We start from the raw sequence: 16,612 nt of genomic DNA, 5'->3' as shown, positions 1-16,612 counted from the left end.
CTGTTTCAGACAGAAGCTTTCGTTTCAAAACAAAGACAGTGCCATGGCCAACAGTGTCTCCTTAGTGACCTTCACTTTTTCCACTGACTTATTTATCATTACCCTTCTTGTCTAACCCCAACCCCCTTCGACACGGGGAAGGTCCCAACACACACAACACCCACCTCCCTTCTCGGAAGGTTCTAATTGTATCTGGAGACTTGAAGGATGAGGTAAATAGTAAACAGAAAACTACGTTTTAATATTGTTTTTATTTTACTGGTTCTTCTTTTTAGTACAGGGATTTTCTTCATCTCTGTTGATTATTGACATATTATTAGTGTTATCCCTGTGACCCATTGAAGCCCAGAGCTTGCATCATCTGAACTTAAACAAATCCCCTGGTACCAGCGGCCTTTCTAAGATCAGACGTCTCCTTCATCCAACTCGTCATCGGCCAAGGCCTGTTGAGGGCAGCGTGCAGTGAGTATTGCCGGTTATGTAATCCGGGCAGCACACTTCGCTGGGAAGGCAGTCTCTTTTGGAATAACACCGAGGGAAGCATCGAGTTCCCGCGGAGCAGAAGACAACTGCTATCGTGAAGTTCGGGTTACATCTCCGGTCATGACCGCCTCCGCGTCCTAGAAAGAAGCCAGAGAGCGTGATCACAATGGGAATATAGTATTTGCTATCTCGTCAAAGACAAACTTCGACAATAACGCGCCAACGAAATGGAATCACTAAAGTAGTAAAGGAGGTTTGAAGAGTGTACCAGAGAGGAGCCACAGGAAACATTAAGAATAAGAACATAAGAAAGAAGGAGACTGGATTAGACCATAACGCCTACACTAGGCAGTTTCACGTCCATTACCACCTATCTCTATCCGTAAAGATAACCTTCTCTCAAGAAGAATTTGCCCGTTACTCAGAGCCAACGAGATGGATTCAAATGAGGTTTGAAGAGGACAGTAGCTAGGAGGCATAGCAAAAGCATTTCTTTGCGGGTGTAGGAGAGTCTTGGAGGCTTTAAAAGGACGAGTAACTGATTTGATGTTTAGGAACCTGGTGGACCACTTACCGGGGCGGTAGGGACTTGCCTCAGCGAAGGCGGACAGGAGCACCACCATCACCGCCATTGCCACCACCAGTGACCGGAGGGCTGCCATCGATTCTGTTCCTTTGACGGACGAAATCACCTGAAACGCAAGAGAAGTCGTAAGAATAGAGTAGATGTAACATGGACGTGGCTTGGCACCTCCAGCCTGAAAGGAGGAGAGAGCCAGAGGAAAGGCCTCCCGTCGGCGTGATTTACTATTTCACCACAACAGCGTCTCCCTCCTCCACCAAGGAAACGCTAATCCATCGGGTAAGAACCGGGGATCAAGCTCTTAAATTTTGGTGGGCCAAGTGAGTCATGGAGCTCAAGACTCAATCTCATCGTGTACATGCGATTTTTCTGTTGATGTGCTGCGAGGTGTAGGTCGGGGGCGAGGGAGGGATTAGTGGGCACAATATGCACTAAAGAATTACTGTGTATCGTCCTTTATATGCGCAATCACTTTTCGACAGACTACTGGACAAGAGCGCAATGAAATACGCACTGTTGGGTCTAGCGAGAAGAGCCTGGAACTGAGTGTCCACGAATTGCCGTGGAATTTATATATATCCAAGTCCAGGGACGAGGAGGGCGAGCAGGAGGAGGAGGAGGAGGAACAGGTGAGGAACACCGGGGTGGGGCGAGGGAGAGCGGGTGAGAGAACAGCAAAACATAAATACATAATAAATGAAGAAGCAGATCAACAAGACACGTGAGCAGCATCTCGCAATTTAATAAAATTGAGATAAGAACGGCTGACCAAAAAAAAAAGAAAAAAAGAATGTTTAGTTTACCACGGAATTTGTAAACCTTTATAGAGAACGCACTCAAAGGACATTTAGGGGTCACGATGTGAACAAAACCAGAAAAACCAGACGGAGGAGGGGAGGGAGGAGGGGAGGGAGGCGCAAGCCTAGGAGGGGCCCAGGTGGGTATGTATATTCCACGACATAAACTCACAAAACAAAAGTTCACACCCGTGATGGAAAAAAAGACAAAAGCTCACACCTTGGATTATTTGTCTAAATCTCACAATCTAACGGATGATTGAATCAAAGTGGAGTACTCCTGCTTAGGCGTGAAAAAAAGAAAAACAATATGAGACAGGAGGTGTACTTACCAGAACTAATTTTCTGCCTCACGGTGTTTGTTTAATTCACATTCATCACCCTAACCTTCTCATTATGCTGTGACGCAGCCGCTCCGGTCCCGGACTTCCACAAACGCCCCCGATTTCTTCGTCGTTTCAATATTTTCCTCCACGTGGGTAAGTCAAATTATCTGAGGACTCACTGGTTATTCCAAGATTTATCTATCATCAGCGCTCAGTGGAGACACACCACAACTAACATGCGTAGGGTTCTGTGTTGATTGCAGTAAGGTTGGATTTATTACATTTGGTCTCCTGACATTTGGACATTTGTTAGTTAATCTAAAAGAATTTATGTTTTCTCAATGAAATTCAAGATGTCTCATAATTATTTTCTATGTGAACCAGAAAGCATCAATATTAATCTGTTATTCTTCAGTATGCATCCAATTGAGAAATGATAAGTAAAATTGAAACCCATAGTTCATTATGAAAATTCAAGATCAAGTGTCCATTTGTAGAAAAAAAAGGAAACCAGATGGACAGAGACCAAACGTCCGTAGACCAAATGTCCATATACCGTTCTCTCCTGTTGGAGTTTGTTTTCTCAGTTTCTGAAAACAATATCACTCCTCCATCCCCCCGCCCTGTCTTAACTGCAAAATATACTTGTGCTGTTGCTGCTGCTTCTGCAGACCCGAAAACCCAGCTCCCATGGCTGCAAGTAGATGACCAAGAGAGAGAGGAACAGGGAGAAGCGGGAAGAAAGAAGAAAGAGGGATGATATGATCACATATATGTGTAATAAAAACCACTTGGAAGATAAAATGAAAGGTGACCGAACGTTTTCGTCTATATAAGACGTTCGGTCACCTTTCATTTTATTTTCCAATTGGTTTTATTACACATTTTGTGAATCACGTGTTCTTGTGATTTATTCGCATATACGAATATATATACATGTGTCAAAAGTAAGCAGAGTGTAGACAATATTCTTGTCATTGGTGGTGACAGTGGCGCTCCTCCTCCTGAATTCCTCGACATAAGTTCACAAGACAAAAACACACACGACAAATGTTGACACCTTTAATGGAAAAGAACTGATCAAAGTTCACAAGTCAAGCTCATGTTGTTCCTTCATCTAGACTCTGCACTTAGTGATCTAGACAGTTGTTTGAATATCATTATATTATTATTGTAATTCTTACACATACTCATCCTAATTGCATCGAAGACAATACAAGACACTACATTCTTGTTTATGAAGACTGAACAAATGTACTTTCTCTTTTCTTTGCCAAAATTTTCTTCGTTTTATATTTTATCTTACGTTTCTCTCTCTCTTTTTATTATTGTGTCTGGATAGCGTGAACACGCCTCCATTCTTTTTTACACTGGTTTCATTTTTCTAAGGGTAGGCAAACTCCTTTTGAAGAGGTCTCTAATGAAGAAAGTAGAGTCAGAAGCGTTTGGTTCAAAACGAAAAAATATTAACATGGCCAACAGTGTCTCGTTAGTGTCTTTCACTTCTTCCACTGACTGACTTGCCTTTGTTCTTTCTCCTCTTGGTCCCGGCTCCTGGACATGGGGGAATCCGCAACACATATCACCCTCACTCCCGCCTCCCATCTGGGTCCAAGACGAAAGCCTCTGATTGTATTAGGGAATTTGAAGGATGATGGGAATGGTGAACAGAAAACTTCACGAAAGAAAACTTCACGTGGTGTGGTTTTATCTATTTATTTCAGTGGTTCTACGCATTGACGGGTCTCCTGTCAGTACATGTTATCCCTGCGACTCATTGAAACCCAGAACCTGCATCATCTGAACTGTATCAAATTTCCTGATACCTGTGCCCTTTCCAAAATTTGCATTTTTCCCCATTGGTAAGTGCAGGACCTTCTTAATTCACCTCTTCATAAACCAGGGCGGGTGAAGGGGGGTGTGCAATGGGACCTCGTGGTTCCTCGATCTGGGCAGCACAGTTCATTGCCGATGCATTCTCTTTTGTCTCTGCACACAGGAAAGCACCGAGTTCCCGCGAGGCAGGAGGCTGCTGCCAGGGTAAAGTTCGGGTCACATCTCGGGCGACTGCTGCCTCCTGGAAAGAAGCAGGACAGGGTGATCAAAATCAAAATGGAGCATTTGATGTCTCGTCAGCGACAAACGGCGCCTCTGTCCTTGGAAACACTCAAGTAGAAAAGGAGCTTTAAGGAGAGCAATAGGGTGGAGCCAGAGGGGGATTAAGAACATGCAAATGAAGGATGTTGCAAAAGACCATAAGGCCTACACTAGGCAGTTTCATGTCCATTACAAAGGATTACAAATGTGGAGCATGCCGACAGGAGACCTTTTGGTCTATAACTAGGTCGGATGCGAAAAAATTAGAATAATGATAAATAAATAAAAAATATGATAATATAAATAATAATCAATAAAGTAAATGCTTAGGTATAGTTAAATAATAAACAAACAGGTAAATAGTGAATAATAGCGATTTAACAGATAACCAATGATAAATGAAAATCAAACAAATAATGATAAACAAAGACAAATAATAACAAACAAATAATATGAAACAAATGGTAGACATTACAGCATCTTGCTTAGGTGTTTACCTAAACGAATCTTAAAGCTTCGAACTAAACTACATTGCACTGCCTCTGCAGGAAGTTTATTCCATTCATTAACTACACGGTTGGCGAAGTTGTTTCTACCCACATCCAAATTAAATCAATTTCTTGACGGTTTGAGACCATCATTTCTTGTCTGATTCTCATTCAATGTGATTTTTTTTTTATGTTGACAATTCCCTTTAGAATCTTAAAGACCTGTATCAAATCACCTCTGAGTCTACGTTTTTTTAGGGAAAGCAGATTCATATGTTTTAGCCGATTTTCATATGATTTATTTTTGATATTTGGAATCAGTTTTGTGGCTCGCCGTTGTACTTTTTCCAATCTGTTAATGTCTTTAATGAGATTCGGTGACCATACGGAAACAGCATATTCCAAATGTGGACGAACTAACGATTTCTATAGCTTGTTAATGACAGATGGACTTTTGAAGCCGAAAAATCGCGCAATCAGTCCATGAATCTTATCTGCTTTCCCAGAGGCTGAAATACACTGCTTAGATGATTTGAGATAGTTACTGATAATTATGCACTTTTGTTAACGAATTTTCAAATAACTTGTAATCGTATTTAATGTTATTTTTACCTATATGCATAACCTTGCATTTATTTGTGTTAGATATCATTAGCCACTTTTCAGACCATTGCTGTAATTTATCTAAATCTTCTTGAATATCTAATTCATTTAAGTGATCATTTGCCATTCCGCACAGTTTTGTATTATCAGCAAATTTGGAGACAATAGATTTCAGTCCGTGGTCTACATCATTTATATATACTATGAATAGAAGTGGCCCAAGAACGAAACCTTGAGGAACTCCACTCATAACATTTTTCCATCTAGAGGTTTTACCATATAATACATTCTTTATTTCCGATCACTCAACAAATTATTAGTTCAACTTAATAGGCTACCACTTACTCCGTGTGGAGCTAATCTAGTAAGTAGTTTTTCGTGGGGGACGGTATCAAAAGCTTTTGCAAAGTGTATATATATTAAATCTATATTGTTTCTTTTGTCGTCATAATTTGAGATGACTGTGTTGTAGAATTCGAGTAAGTTAGTCATGCAAGAAAGTTTCCGTCTGAAACCATGCTGGCTATCATTTATCAAACACTTTCTACATGGTGTTTGATAGTATCTCTGATGATAGTTTCAATCATTTTTCCTGCGATTGAAGTCAAGCTCATAGGCCTATAGTTATTTGGTTTCTTTTTGTCACCTTTTTTGAATATGTGAGTAACATTAGCTAGCTTCCATTCTCTTGGGACATCTTCGGATATGATGGGTTTCTTGCAACCAATTTCTAATGGAACAACAATCTAATATTTAATTTCCTATAAGATTCTTAGATGCCAATCGTCAGGCCCTGGCGTTTTATCAATTTTGAGTTTCTCTATACACCCTTTATTTTATTTTTATTTTGTTTCAGTTTGGAGTTCACTTTTAGGTGTTTTGTTTGCGAATACTGAGCTAGAATAGCTGTTTAGAATATCACACATCACTTCATTTGAATATTCAAGGTGACCATCAGCTGATAATATCGGGCCAATGTGATTCTTAATAACCTTTTTATCTCTAATAATGTAACTATAGAATTCTTTGGGCTTCCCTTTGGATTTATCAGCGGTATTCATTATCACGTATCATCCCCATCCATAAAGATACATAACTTTCTCTCAAAACAACCAATAGTTTCGGTGCTCTCTGCATTGTTCCTAAACTATTTCATTCGTTTGGCACTCTTTTCATAAATCAGTTCTTGTTTATTTCCTTCTTATATCTAAATATGCTCGATTTAGATCTATTACTACACGCTAAAGAGATGGAATCACTAAGAAGGGCAGTGCAGAGGAGTCTTAGGGGCTTTACAAAGAGGGGTAGCCAGTTTGCCATTCAGAAATCCGGTGGACCACTTACCTTTTCGGTAGGGACTTGCCTCAGCGGAGGAGTCCAGGAGAACCAGCGCCACTGTCACTGCCATCACCACCACCAATGACCGGAGGGTTGCCATCGTTGTTGTTCCTTTGCCGGACGAAATCCCCTGGAACCCAAGAGGAGTCATGATCACGGAGTGTCTGCATCATACGCACGGCTCGGCACCTCCAGCCTGAATGGAGAAGAGCGCCTGAGGTTCGCGTCGGGATATGCATGGCTGTTCATCGACCCCAACTGTTCAGAGAGGAAAGGCCTCTCGTTGTCGTGGTGGGCTAAGTGGGTCGTGGAATTAGAGGCTTGGTCTTATCGTGTGCACGTGTTTTTCTGTTGATGTGTTATGAGAGTGCAGGTGGGGGTCGGCTGTTTTGAATACCTGGATACCATGCTACCGGTATGGTATTCCTGTTTTGTTCAGGTGGTTGTGCTCACCCCGTATCATGAGGTGGAGGACGGGCTCTAGGGAGGGGAAACCAAAGTGCTCCATTGGGATCATTGAGGATCATTCACTTTTCGACAAACTAGTAGAGAACAACGTAACGAAATCCGTACCGAGAAACGACTGTAGAATATCAGGACCCTAAAGTGGAGAGACGGAAGTTTCTTGCGTCTGTCGAGGAGAAGAGCCTGGAACTGAATGTCTTAGAGTACTCGTGGAACTCATATATATATATCCAAGTCCAGGGGCGAGGAGACTGAGGAGGAGGGAAGATCATGGAGGACGGGGAGGAACCGAGGAGGAGGAAGAGATGAAGGACGCCGGGACGGGGTGAGGAAGACCGGGTGAGAGAACAGCACCCTGACCTTTACATAATGTTGTGACGCAGCTGCCCCGCAACCCGGACATTCATAAACGCCCTCGATTTCTTTGCCGTTTCTATTTTGTCCTTCTCGTGAGTAAGTCAAGTTATTTCGGGACTCGCCAGTCATCGCAAATTTTGTTTGTCATCATTGTTGAGTGCTTATATACCGTAACTAACATGCAAATTGTTTTTTTGTTGACCCTGCAGTAAGGTTGGCTGAGCTACTTGATGCAGCTCTTTCCTGTTGGAGTTTGAATCTCATTTTCTGAAGACGATATTACTCCTTCATGCCCCACCCCCCTTAATTATAATTGTAGATTCTTCTTGTGATGCTGCTGCTGCTGCTGCTGCTGCTGCTGCTGCTGCTGCTGCTGTTGCTTCTGGAGACCTTAAAACCCAGCGCCCATCACCGCAAATAGATGGCCAATAGACAGAGGAGCAGGGAGAAACAGAAAGAGAAAAGAGGGGAAAGTATTACAAAGGTTTACAAAGGAGGAGCATGCCGACAGGAGACCTTTTGGTCCATAACTAAGTCGGATGCAAAAAAAGATAATAATGATAAATAAATAAATAAGATTATAATATTGTAAGTAATGATAAATTAAATAAATAAATAGATAGATAGCCAAAGTTAAATAATAAACAAACAGGTAAATAGTAAATAATAAGTGATAACACTGGTCTACAAGGGTTTTTTGGTGTTTAGGAAACAGACATCATTCCAATACTATATTGGTCTCCTAGTTCGAAAAATAACCTTCATTTTGACCGATCATGTATAGTTGTTAAGTTATTGAACATCCCTATAGTCACTACATATGTGTGTACTGTACGTCCACTGAATACAAAACAAAAAACAAATAGACAAATACTACTCTAAACTTCCGATGCCAAAAGCGATTAGTAAATGTGCTTTGTTTATAAAAATATTTGTTTTCTAAACCAACGGCAGGGCCTGAAAGCGGCCATGAATTATAATCACTGCAGATATAGGAATAGACTCGTATCGGAATTGGAAGCTCAGAGAAGTATCGGAATCGGAAATTTAAAGCAGTATCGGCACTCGTATCGGAATCGTTGAAAAATTATGGTATCTTCCAAACACTAATATCAACAAACACATATCCACACGCTGCACTTGCAGCAAAAAGCACGTACGCCACCTCCCAGAGGAGACAGTATCATGAGTCGCCATGTTACTCCAAGGCCTCAGAGAAGGAGAATGTGAAGTTTTGAACTATTTTAGAAAACGGAGGTGGGCTGCAATGAATACAATCTTTGCCTGTAAGAATAAAGATTAATAGATGAAATAAACCAAGGAAAGAAAAAAATCACATATGACAAACAGTACGTTATGCAAATGAGATATTTAGTTAGAAGATGGCATGCAAAACGCTACTCTAAATTCTTTTAGAGTAGCAAACATGGATTTGTGTAGGAAGTCCTGGAGTCTGGTTTTTCCGTGCACCTCCCAATTCGTGTCCTTCAGATACTTCACGGGAATTGTTCACTCATGCATGATACTATCAACATGTGTTTTTTCCTGCAACTCTCACACTATTCATACATTTGCGTTCAACTCTGTCGAAGCCACTTCCGTTGATCTTGACGTTGTATCATGCTATTCGCTTTTCTGTTCTAAAAAATTCCTTCTGCCCATTATCATTTTTCGCAGATGGGATTTGGATTTGGGTATTTAAGTAAGGACTGCCGCCCGTGAAATTCTCTGCACCTCCACAGGCACGCAGAGATGTAGATGTGGAGTTGTGGTCCGACAGCTCCTTAGGGATTCTTCTTTTATTTTCATATCTTACTGTGAAACTTGTTTTCTCGCGTTTTCTCTTTTCAGCCACATATATAGTATTTTTTATGTTCAATGAGTTGTTTTTTTCTTAGTCTGCGAACAGAAACGCTACGATTGTTGCGCTGTTGGCCACAAAGGGAAGCGACACCACGCAAACAACCCGTGAGTCCTTCCAAGCGATCGGCGCCTGGAAATTCCCTTTGGGTTTCGAACTTCTAACCTTGACTCTTCGACCTATCTTCGTGATTTGATCACTTGCTGTTTTTCTATTTTTTTTTTTTTTTCTTTTCGCTGTTTCTCGCTCCTTCTCCCTCAGTCCCCCTCTTCTTCAGGAACACTCGGTTTCAGCTTCGCTCGCCCGAAAACGTAGATAACTAAGTACTATTAGTAACTTATCAACGACCATCAGCGCTTCTGTCTTTGAAAACAACACCACGATGAAAAATTGGAGCTGTAGAAGTATTGGTAGAGGAGACATCTATTTGGGGCAGTGATTTACAGAGCTCAGAAAGTGGTCAGTATTATTTCTGAGTGGAGAAGAGTTTCCAAATAGAAAAAAATGTTACGTGACTCTGACCCGTAGGGATGACACTAAAACTCCTAAGATAGTGAGTGCAAACGATTTTTGCCGTCAGTACCGGTACATACGGGGGCGGAGACAGACAGAGAACGCCGCTCTACCCATTTGGCACCCTTTCATAATTTTGGAATTAACGTTCGGTGTGCATTACTTTGCGCTTTAACCCAAAATCCGTTTGGCCGTTAGAAATTGGAAGAACCTGGTCCAGCCTACAACGACATATGATTTTTGGGGGCCCATCGTGGCTCGGTGGTATCGTGCGTGTCTGGAAACTGCATGGAGATTTTGGACGTCTGCTCGGACCCTGGCCACGGCGCAAAGGTCAGGAAGGGCATCCACTCTGAGTAGTACCCCCCCCCCCCCCAACATCTGCTCAGCTCGGATGCGAGGTGACCTCAGCTTCCTCCGTGTATCGTCACTGATGTGGCTGTAGCGCGGGCGCCGTCTCCTGCGATCATGTACAGCCTGTTCCAGACCACCTGCAAGGTTGAGGTCCAGGCAGGTGTCAGCCTCACAAACCACGAAAAATGACACATTTTCGTTTTCTTCGTCTTGTGCCCACTAACACTTAGCTACTCCATTCAGCTGGGGACATGGCAACCGACACTCTCCCACCCCCCATCCCCCTTTGGGTGAAGATCCACCATTTGTAGTAAACAGGCCACCCTGTTAGTTCCCATGCCTCTTCCTTCTCTTAAGTATGTTTCTATAGAAGCTTCGGTCACTAGATATTAAAGTTTCTTGATGGGGTGAATTAAACTTAGATTTCTATTTCTTATCTTCTTTCTTCTTAGTAAATACACTTGGTTCAATCTACACCAAGGGACTCCCGGTTGGGATCCTTGTACATCCCACCAAGCCAAGTCTGCTCCGACGTCACAATTTAATTCATCCAATAACTTTGAACGTTACAAATAAGTGCCACCCTTTAAGGGCGTGACTTTACCTCCATGCACCAATAATTTCTCTCCTCCTCCACCCTTTTCTCCAATCAGAAAGGCTGTTATACTGTCTCAAGCAATACTGTTTACGTAAGCACTTATGTCGCAAGCGGAACATGGTTTGATGTATACATTTCGTCACACCAGAATTCTCTCGATATCCTAACCTATGTTTACAAAACACAAGACGGCAAGCGAGAATATGCAACTCTGCACTTCCTATCGGCCATTGTTTCAAAACATCCGAGTAATAAAATTTGCATGTCTTTTCACCTATCCCTCTATCTACTTAGATGTCTACTTCTATCTACCGGCCTCTTACATACCCCATGTTAAAGCGTACACGAGGCAGAAGGAGCCCACCATAACACTGAGTACCAACACACTATCTTATGACTGTGATGTTGTACTCCTGCCAATTCCATCCCAAAAGATCTTCCCATTTCCTCTTCGTAACACGCAGGGCAAAAGTGTCGGTCTTGTCCTTGGCTCAGGACCTCCCGTGGGTAATGCTTCTCAGTTTCTGCCTATCTTGTTAGTCTCACAAGACTGAGTTTCATGTTAAGTGTCACGTGGTCTGACGTCATGACGTCATGCTTCTTTGTACTGTCTATCAGATACTTTTGTCGGTTTTTAGTATAATTTGGAAAGAGCTTGACCCTTGGTCCCTTCCCGTTGGATTAAGGTTTCCTTGATGGAGGAAAAAGACGCTACGATAGTGAAATGACCATCTCTTCTCGCCATGCACGTCCCGACGCGATCCTCTGACGCTACCCTCTATTCAGACTGGGGGTACCGAGCCGTGTGCATGATGCAGACACTCCGTGATTATGACTCCTCTTGGATTTCAGGTGACTTCGTCCGTCCAAGGAACAACAGCGATGGCAGCCCTCCGATCACTGGTGGTGGTGGTGGCGGTTGTCCTCCTGGCCGTCTCCGCTGTTGCAAGTCCCTACGGCGGCAGCGGTGATAAGTGGTCGACCGGCTCCTTTCAACACAAAAAAAGATACTGACGGAGATGTGATCCAAAGATCTCAAGAGCATCAATCACCTGTTTTACCCGGAGTCTCGGGTGCTTCCCTCCGTGCAAGAACTGCAGAGACTGCAGATCCGGACTGCTCTGCTGCCCTGAAGCCGGAAACTGACATTTCAAGTTCTGCAGTCCTTCCTTCAGTCTGACTGTCTTTCTCGGTAGACGTTAATGTGCGTTTTGTTCGGTGCAATTATCGTGGAACGATGATCATTCATGGCTCAACGATGCCCATCAAACGATTATTGAGAGCACTAATTCTTTGTGGCAAAGCCACGTCTTGAAGAATTCGTTGTCTATAGCATTCGTGTCCCATAATTAATTTCTGTATTAATAATTGTCACCCGATGGAATTTGAATTATGGAAATATATCTTGATTAACACCTTTATGTTCCACATATCAATATGTAAGTATCTATAAATGTTAGTAGTTATATTCTGTATGGTTAGAATAGTAATACGCAAACCAAATTATTCGCGGTGCTCCTGAATATGTATTATGCCCTTCTTGCATGAGGAATTATGTTTCGCCGAGAAGACATCAGCTTAAATCATCTATACTCTTATTTTATTTCCAATAAAGAAGTTACGAGAGAATTGAAGTTTAATCAATACCACGCCTTCGCTGACGAGTACCTTCACTAAGTGTAATTACATATTACTAAAAGTAATGAATCCGGAGTTGAAGGCCGGACATCCCAGCCGCCTTCACTGTAGCAGAGGATGGCGCCCCTAGCATAGAGTTCAGCCGTCACCACTGCGCAAGACGACGCCCCTAGCAGAGTCCAGCCGTCACCATTGCACAGGACGACACCCCTAGCAGCGAGGCTAGCCGTCACCGCCGCCGCTGGCCCTAGAGTTCCCGCTGCTGCTGCCGTTGGACCTCGTGCTGTTCGCCATCACTACCACCCGGGAAGACCTCCCACCGCTGGCCTTGCCCCCACCGGTCCCGCCGCGCTGGCCCTGGAGTTACCGCTGCTGGACCTGTCGGAGACGCTGTTACTACTGTCGACGGACCTTGTGCTGGCCGCCATCGCCGTCACTTGTCCCGGACTTCCCCTCCCGCTGGCCCTGGAGTTCCCGCCGCAGGTCTACCGCCGGACCAGACCCCTCCAGCTGCAACCACTCTCGCTACCTGGGAGATCCTGCTAGCGCCGGGCCGCCGACGCTGGGCCTACAGCCGCCTACCGAAATCACTGTAGCTACTGCCTCTGGACCTGCTGCCATCGGAGTTGATGCTACTCCCGGGACTGCTACCGCCGCCCTGCCCGAGGCGAACCTCTGCCCGACCGCCGCCTCACTGCCCCCTGGTGAGGCGAACCTCTGCCCGACCGCCGCCTTACTGGTCTCTGGGAAGACGAAACTCTGCCCGACCGCCGCCTCACTGCCCCCTGGTGAGGCGAACCTCTGCCCGGCTGCGGTCCGCCCGACTGTTTCCAGGAATAGTGTACCTCTGCCCACCCGCAACCTCACTGTTCCCTGGAGATGCGCACCTCTGCCTGACCGCGGCCCGCCCGACTTTCTCCAGGAGAGGCAAACCTCAGCCCAGCCGCCGCCTCACTGTTTCCTGGGAAGGCGAACCTATGCCCGACTGCGGCCCGCCCGACTGTCCCTCCGCCTCGCTGTTCCCTGGAGAGGCGTGCTTCTGCCCAACTGCTGCCCGCCCGACTGTTCTCCTGGAATGGCAAACCTCTGCCAGGTCGCTGCCCTCAGAGCCGACTCCGCCATGAGCCGACACTACTCAGCACCGCCGCCAGTCCCGTATCGCCCTGCCCTGCGGACAACGCTGCCTCTAGCCGCCACTGCCGCTTTGAGCTGTTGTTGTCACTGCTGCCTGTCCCGGAACACCCGCTGAGTCTCCGCTGCATGTCCTATACCGGCATGCCGCCCCCATGCCGCCCCCATGCCGCCCCCCTGACCTGCCACTAACGCAGTCTCCAGTCGCTCCGAGCTGCCGTAGTCGACCACGGACACTGCCTGCTGGCCTCCGCCGCCACCAGCCATAGCCCCGACCTGCCGGACAACACTGCCTCCAGCCGCCACCGCCGCCCAGAGGTGTCGCTGTCGCCCTCTTCAACAGCGATGTCGCCCCGAGCCGATGATTCCGTCGCCGCCTGAGCTGCCGACGCCGCAGCCGTCTGCCGCGTCGCCACCGCCTGCAGGACTACCTGCCCGTCCACGGACCCCTACTACCCTACACACTAACACCAGGCCTAAACACCTGCCATGTCGGTGACTTCCAATCCTGCTGACAGCTCGCTGTGCCTCGAGACTGCAATATCGTTCCTGCTACCTCGTCACTAGGGGGGTAATAATGTAGCAAGGTCATGCCTTGAAGAATTCGTTTTCTATAGCATTCATGTCCCATAACTAATTTCTGTATTAATAATTGTCACCTGTTGAAATTTGAATTGATAAGCACTTTTATGTTCCACACATCAATATTTAAATATCTATAAATGTTAGTAGTAATGTTCTGTTCTGTTCGCGGTGCTCCTAAATATGTATTATGTCCTTGCATGAAGAACCATGTTTCGCCGAGAAGACATCGGCTTAAATCAGCTATACTCGCATTTTATTTCCAATAAACAAGTCCTGAGAGAATTGGAGTTTGATTAATACAATTCTATAACTATCACCAGTCGTTCGAAGTAAAACATTCCCGTTCAAAATCAAAGAATTAGTGTTCTAGACAATCGTTTTAATATCTTTATACTGTTGTTGCAATTCTTGCAGATATTCACCCTAGTTACATCCAAGAAAATACGTGACACCACATTCTTGTTTACGAAGACTGAACAACTGTGCTTTCTCTTTTCTTTGTCATATTCTTTAAGAACAACCATCTTCCCCACTCATTTCATGCTTTTAATTTTTTTTTTTTTTAATCGTGCCTGGACAACGTGAACACGCTTCCATTTTTTTTTTCTTTGCACTGGTTTCCATTTTCCTAAAGGCGGACAAACTGCTTTTGAAGAGGTCTCTAAAAAAAAAAAAAAAAAAAAATGTCAGAAGCGTTTGGGTCGAAACAAGGACGATGACATGACCAATAGTTTCTCGTCAATGTCCTTCACTGCTTCCACTGAGTTACTTATTTTTGTTCTTTCCCATCTTGGTAACGCCCCCCACCCCGCCACCCACCCCTGGACATGGGGATAGCCCCCAACACCCACTACCTCCCACCCCCGTCTCCCATCTCGGTCCCCTGATTGTATCGGGGGATTTGAAGGATGGTGGAAATGGTGTGAAAAAAATACAAAGATTTCACATGGTGTCGTTTTATTTCTTTATTTTAGTGGTTGCGCCTTTCAGTACATGGATTTTCCTTGTCTCTGATGATAATGTAACCACTACTAGTATTAAATTTCACTCTCCTCATTTCACTTCATTATTATTACTTTTATCATTATTATTATTATTATCATCATCATCATCATCATCATCATCATCATCATCATCATCATCATCATCATCATCATTATTATTATTATTATTATTATTATTATTATTATTATTATTATTATTATTATTATTATTATTATTATTATTATTATTATTATTATTATTATTATTATTATTATTATTATTATTATTATTATTATTATTATTATTATTATTATCATCATTATTATAATTATTATCACTATCATTATTACTACTATTATTATTGCTACTATCATTTTCTATTTATTCATTTATTAAACATAATTTTGTTATTGCATTCAACCTCATTACAGAGTGATGGATCTCCTGTTGGTGTGTGTTATCCCTGTGACTCATCGAAACCCAAAACCTGCATCACCTGAACGGAATCAAATTCCCAGGCACCTGTGACCTTTCTAAGATCAGACCTATGTGCAATGAAACCTGCGGGTATAGAGATCTGGACAGCACCGCTCATGGCTGAGGCATTGTCCATTTCCGTAGCACCGAGGGAAGCACCGTTTTGTTGGGTCGCACCTGATCACTGCCATTGTGAAGTTCGGGTCACATCTCGGGCGTTTGCCGTGTCCTGAAAAGAAGCCGGATAGGGTGATCCCAATGGAAATGGAGCATTTGATATTTCGTCAGAGACAAACGGCGTCTCCGTCCTTGGGGGACACTATCTCGCCAACGAGATGGAATCACTCAAGAAATAGAGGTGGTATGAGGAGGGGAGTAAAAAGGAGCCATAGGAAAAATTAAGAATAAGAACACAAGAAAGAAGGAGACTGCAAAAGACCATAAGGCCTACACTAGGCAGTTCCATGTCCACTGCCACCTACCATCCCCATCCGAAAATTTATCTAGCTTTCTCTTAAAATAGCCGATAGTTTCGGCGCTCACTAAGTACATGGTTACTAAGTCTATTCCATTCGTTAACCACTCAGTTGATGAATCAGTTCTTGTCTATTTCCTTCTTAAATCCAAATTTGCCCGATTCAGATCGGGCAAATTTGAAACAAAGAAGGTTTAAGAAGGGCAGTAGATAGGAGGCATAGCAAAGGTTAAGATTGGTCAGCAGCATTTTTTTTTTTTTTTTTGAGAGAGAGAGGAGTCTTGGAGGCTTTGAAAGGAAGAGTAGCCAGTTTGGCATTTAGGAACCCGGTGGACCACTTACCGTCAGGGTAGGGACTTGCCTCAGCGGAGGCGGCCAGGAGAACCAGCGCCACCGTCGCCGCCATCGCTACCACTAGTGACCGAAGGCCTGGCATCGTTGTTGTTTCTTTGCCGGACG

General features: G+C 44.0%; 1 protein-coding gene across 3 annotated transcripts; it reads right to left on the bottom strand.

The window, feature by feature from the left end:
• Window positions 1–232: 232 nt before the first annotated feature.
• Window positions 233–7,437, bottom strand: LOC143028212 (uncharacterized). Of its 3 annotated transcripts, none has more exons than XR_012966697.1 (5): window positions 7,289–7,437; window positions 6,722–6,845; window positions 1,581–4,266; window positions 1,058–1,175; window positions 233–620 (listed from the first exon to the last, which is right to left on the bottom strand). XR_012966697.1 is itself a non-coding variant. In XM_076190010.1 (3 exons), exons 1-3 carry the CDS (start codon window positions 1,755–1,757, stop codon window positions 430–432), a joined length of 486 nt encoding a protein of 161 aa, XP_076046125.1. In that variant the 5' UTR covers window positions 1,758–1,772; the 3' UTR covers window positions 233–429. The 3 variants fall into 3 exon arrangements, 1 of the variants encoding a protein (XP_076046125.1); XR_012966696.1 differs by having other exon boundaries at window positions 6,722–6,911; window positions 7,289–7,365; XM_076190010.1 differs by lacking the exons at window positions 6,722–6,845; window positions 7,289–7,437 and having other exon boundaries at window positions 1,581–1,772.
• Between the last annotated feature and the right edge of the window lie 9,175 nt (window positions 7,438–16,612).

The sequence above is a fragment of the Oratosquilla oratoria genome, chromosome 9, assembly GCF_046742065.1.
Source record: "Oratosquilla oratoria isolate Oo_2021 chromosome 9, ASM4674206v1, whole genome shotgun sequence".
NCBI classification, from domain to species: domain Eukaryota; kingdom Metazoa; phylum Arthropoda; class Malacostraca; order Stomatopoda; family Squillidae; genus Oratosquilla; species Oratosquilla oratoria.
This window is presented reverse-complemented; position numbering and strand designations above follow the sequence as displayed.

Coding starts and splice junctions, on each gene's coding strand:
- LOC143028212 (XM_076190010.1), bottom strand. CDS start 1,757: ATGTATTTATGTTTTGCTGTTCTCTCACCCGCTCTCCCTCGCCCCACC. Junction 1,176..1,580: donor TCTTCTCGCTAGACCCAACA/GTGCGTATTTCA, acceptor CTTGCGTTTCAG/GTGATTTCGTCCGTCAAAGG. Junction 621..1,057: donor GGCAAGTCCCTACCGCCCCG/GTAAGTGGTCCA, acceptor GCTTCTTTCTAG/GACGCGGAGGCGGTCATGAC.